We start from the raw sequence: 4,901 nt of genomic DNA, 5'->3' as shown, positions 1-4,901 counted from the left end.
ATCTTGTTCCTGGTGTTCCATACCAGCCCATCCTTATTGTCCGAGTTGGGAAATCCTAATCCATTTTGACGCGAAACAACGCGAAACATCGATCAAACCTGCAGCCCTCGAGGAACTTTCAGTCGATCCCCAGCCAATATCCAGCCGTTAGATCCTTTGCCGCGGTAACGGATCTCATAGTCTACATTCCTAGCCTTGCTTTGGACCTCCCGGCACGCGACGCGCCTCTAATTTTGGCCCAAAGTGCTAATCAGAGCTTAGACCATGGCGTATAGCTGTAAGTCCGATCCCCACCCCTCGGGATTCTATGCTGGACCAATTTGTTTATTTCTGCTCGTTTGTCCTCCATTCCCTTTCCTTTTGCAACATTCTTTCCTTTCTTTATACTCTGGGACCTAATACACATTCTCTTGTCTTCTATCTCTTGTCCCTTTCCTTTATACTTACCTTCTTTTGAATTGTTTACACTGTCGACCTTCGTTCTACTCCTTCTACTCTGACTACTTGCCAATCATTTGACTTCGTCTTTCGTTCTTACACACACAAAAACAATACCATTTACTAAAGTCCACTGGGCAGGTGATACCATCAACCCACCTGCATCTCGACCTTTCAAAACTGAAGACTTGGACGACATGAGATCTCACGGACAGCAAATCTCTGATCGTTTGACTGTTGAAGTTGACTGCCACTCTTTGGGCCCAAGTGAATGCCCCTCGATGACCTCGAGCTTTTCTCCTTTGGATTCTCCTACTCCCACGCCTACCAGTCTCTACAGTCAAGGCTCAATGGCCTCACCTGGGTGGCCCGAGCCTTCCCACTATCACCACGGCCTCCCAATGGAGCGCCGAACATCGGCTACCCCATTGCGCAGCGCATTCCGAATGGCCGATCTCACGTCAGGCGAGGGCATGATGAATATGCCCTGCGGTAACATGGACCGACAGGAGCAGATGCCCCTCCCCGATTATCTTCCTGGATACGACGAGAATGTCGACCAACTCTGGATCCCTCAGGATATGCCAAAGACATACCAGGAGCCCCAGTTCCCTTACCAGGCCTCGATGCCTCAGTACAACCAGATGGCTCGCAACTACTACCACCGTCCTCAGCAGGCTGGATATCTGCCTGAATCGGCCTCGAACCCTTGCCTGTCTCGTCCAATCTTTACCCAATCCACTGAGCGGATGCCTAATTCCGCCTCAATGTCTAATATGCTCGGCTGGATGCCCTCCCACGAGTCCTTGGTACCTCAGACCATCACACCGGCCCAGGTGCAGCCCTTCCCTTCAGGACCCGTGACCCCTCCTTCTTCGTCCTACTCCGACTTCCCCGCCAACATCCCAACTTTCAAGACCCACACTCCTTCCACTCCCCACCGATCGGTCTCTATGGGTACTCCCTCAGGGTCAGACACCCCGGTCAGTCGGATGTCCGGACACAACGATTACCAGGAAGACTTCCAGCTCTCTCCTGTCTACCGTGAAGGCATGATGCAACGTCACCGCCAACCCTCGCGCAAATCCTCCAAGAAGCAGCTCCTTCGCTCTAACCTGAGCCTCGAGAACTTGCCATCAATCATTAAGCAGGTGCAATTCAAGTGCAAGGAGCCAGGCTGCAAGGGGCGGTTCAAGCGCCAGGAGCATCTCAAGCGACACATGAAGAGCCACTCCAAGGAAAAGCCTCATGTTTGCTGGGTTCCTGGTTGCCACCGTGCCTTCTCCCGAAGCGACAACCTCAACGCCCACTACACCAAGACCCACAGCAAGCGGGGCGGTCGGAACCGCTACGTCGCGACCCTCGATGAGACCAGTCAAGATTTCGACCCCGACTTCCGTGGCCAGCTTACTCCTGACGGGCGCCCTATCTACGGCAGCAAGCTTGAAGATACGATGCCTGACTGTGGCGAGCTGAGCGTCGATGGCTGGGATGATTAGGTGACACCCAAAAGCAAAATCAAAAACTCGAAAAACCCAAACAAAAAAAAAAAAAACTGAATTCCACGCAAGTCTTCCGAAAGAAAATATGGAATTATAGAAACACAAAACTGAAACGTGGCCTTCATTGGCCCTCATTGATACCCCGTCTATGGCGGATCGACTGCTATGAAATAGCAGCGGCATTATGGGCCAGATCAACTTCTGGCCTGGCGTTGTACATGTCTCCTGGAGGATAGGAGACTTTTTGATTTATTTTCCCTTTTTTTTATTTTTTATCTTTCTCTTGCATAATTTGTTTGGTGCCAAAGGCTGGGAGGTATTTCTGAACATGGAATTTATGCGGCGTTGCATATGTCTTTTCTTTTCCCTTTCTGGTGGATCGCCTTTGGGATAATCTTGGGAGCCCTCAGGGGTCGATCGTGTACAATCTGCTACGTGTTCTACGTGTTTTATTCTTTTTTATCACTTATCGCTTGTACTACCACCATATTGTCGTACCCGGGCATAATATACAACAAAATCGAGATCTACATGGTTGCACTGCATTTGGCCTCTATATACCCTCTTTTTGGGAACTTTCCTACAGGAACTGATATTACAATATTGTAACTTGGCCTCTCGCGTGGCTTCTGATCTGGGGGGGTCGAGACGTGCGCCTAAAATGTTACACATCACAACCCTCGGGGCTCTCGATCCTTAGTTCCTGGATCACTCCGACCCGATCTATCTGTTCGATTGAAGTGGATCAAATGTCGAACAAATCGGGCCTGTTGCAGAAATGGAGCATGGTCGGACTGTGCTTTCTACTCGTCTTCCCTCAGAACTCCCCACATCTTCCAACCCCTAAACGGGGGTCTTCCCATCACCCAGTTCCAGAAACGCCATGTCATCATCTCCTCACCGCGGCTATAGACATCATTTACCCATCAGAATAATGCTGTATACTCTTTATGTGGAAGACAGTGCCCCGAATACATACTTCAATACTACTGCAATACTACTGCAAACCACAATGTGGGCGAAGAGTCGATACTCCACCCCATGACCCGCACCACTTTCGACAGCGCAACCAACATCGCTAGTAGCATGTATCAGACAGCCATGTGGAGCCCCATTTACCCGTTCTCTGTGAAGACCCAAATCCTTGGAAAAGCCCTCCAACATACTTGTAGTTCTAAGTATAGCACTTGGCGCAAAAAAGGTAAGTACGAGACCGAGACCGGGAATTGAGAAAAAGCGAAAACAGAATTTAACATGCTACATTGTACTCCATACACACGTACACACTGCATAGCCAAGCATCCCACACAGTCAAGAGCCGCGCTCCTACGTGCCTGGACTCTCGCCACCGTGGGTGTTTATGCGTCACCCCCATTCCTCGTTCCCAATTCCACGGGGCAATAAGGGCTTTCCGAGCAAAAGGACAGAGACAAACGTCCTATGACAAAGGCCCCGTCCTTTTCCGGATGAAACCCATATTTGCTTTTTTCAATGATCGACGTGCATGGAATCTCTTCCCGTTCTTCAAACTCCAAGGGTTTGGGTAGGACCTCTTTGCCCTGCACCTCCACTACCGGCATATACAACATACATTCTTTCCTCTCTCTACTCTCTACCCTAAAAAGGGTGACATACAGAATACTGGCCTCATTTATTCTCCGATGTCAGATATATTCCACTAATTCCAAACTATATTCCCCAACCCAAGCCCAAACCCAGATTCCAAATCCCGATTCCAAATACCCAGAGCCCACCGCTACACCGTACACCGGCGTTTGGCACATTGTGCGGTGTGGTGATTATTAGGCACGACGTTAAATTAGCCCGACGCCCATGCTCTGCATGTACATAGTACGTTACACCGCGCTATGTATATGCCACGCCGTACAAATTGGGAACGGTGTCTCGCAATGGCATGATATGCGGGAATGATATCCAACCTTTCCCGCTTTATTGGTTTCCATTCCTTGATTGCGCCCTTTTACCAATGCACAAGAGTACCTATGAGGATTAACGTCTGGAGATGCATCCGCCTTCCGCTAACAGGTTATTGATCCTGTACAATAACTTGTTTTTCTTTCTTGCTTGCTTTCTTTTTTTTTTTGTTCCGTAAATCATTAGTCGCATTTGAATTTGCGCGAACGATCGGTGAACTATTCCCGCTGCTTCGTGTTCGATCTGTTGTCCAACTCACTGCAGCTATTACAAACTCTTTCACTTTTTGTCCCCTCCGTTAACTTTCCCTGTTTACTGCTAGATAGAACGAGAACACAATGCGTACCTATTACCACATTCCACGGAAAGCTTCTCCCGGCCACTTGGATAACTACCATTAGCACACCGATCGGTATGTTAGTACGCGTGGACTTCGATGCTAAGGTACAATGGAGTAGGTTGGGATATTATACAGAGTTTGGAACAGCATAACTACGGACCTTCCAGCATCCGGATCAAAGGTTCTCAATGTCGTAATGCCCATCTAACTTCGCGTTGATATGCGAGCAACCTTTTCGAATGGCCCTGCATACACTATACTGATCTACACCAATTGTGCGGAGAGTACGGAGTACGATGTACATGCATTGGAATGTGATATTGGAGTGTCAATCAAGTGGGTTCTAGACTCTAAGATTGGGTTGTTTTAGTATGAGTTATTTTCTGGGGCGATTGTTTCTTTTGTATGCGATGCAACCTCAATTTTATTACTCTCTATAGTTATTGTTATGCTCTATATTTTGGGTTCATCCGTGGTAGTGAAGGTCTCCGACTATTCTTATTCGTTCGGCTTACTTGTACTCGGATGTGCGGCGATCCCCATCCCTAGCTTGCATCTCGAATTGGTCCTCATAGTCCATATATTTTCGATGGTGCCTGATTTCCCACCTTGCTTTAATCTGGTTGGGTGAAATTGTTCAATTTCCCCTACTTCTACCATATTATTGGGTGATCTCATTGCCATTT

The 4,901-nt window shown here is 48.3% G+C and overlaps 1 protein-coding gene across 1 annotated transcript; it reads left to right on the top strand.

The window, feature by feature from the left end:
- Nucleotides 1-264: 264 nt before the first annotated feature.
- brlA (C2H2 type transcription factor BrlA) lies at nt 265-1,937 on the top strand (the record flags this gene model as incomplete). Its single annotated transcript, XM_056711400.1, has 2 exons — nt 265-277; nt 568-1,937. The coding sequence occupies 2 exons, from the start codon at nt 265-267 to the stop codon at nt 1,935-1,937; spliced, it is 1,383 nt and encodes a 460-aa protein (XP_056569821.1).
- Nucleotides 1,938-4,901: the final 2,964 nt, after the last annotated feature.

The sequence above is a fragment of the Penicillium chrysogenum genome (assembly GCF_028827035.1).
Source record: "Penicillium chrysogenum strain IBT 35668 chromosome Unknown utg000002l_segment0_segment0, whole genome shotgun sequence".
In the NCBI taxonomy this organism is placed as follows: domain Eukaryota; kingdom Fungi; phylum Ascomycota; class Eurotiomycetes; order Eurotiales; family Aspergillaceae; genus Penicillium; species Penicillium chrysogenum.
Note: the sequence above shows the minus strand (reverse complement) of the source record. Positions and strands in the feature narration are given on the sequence as shown.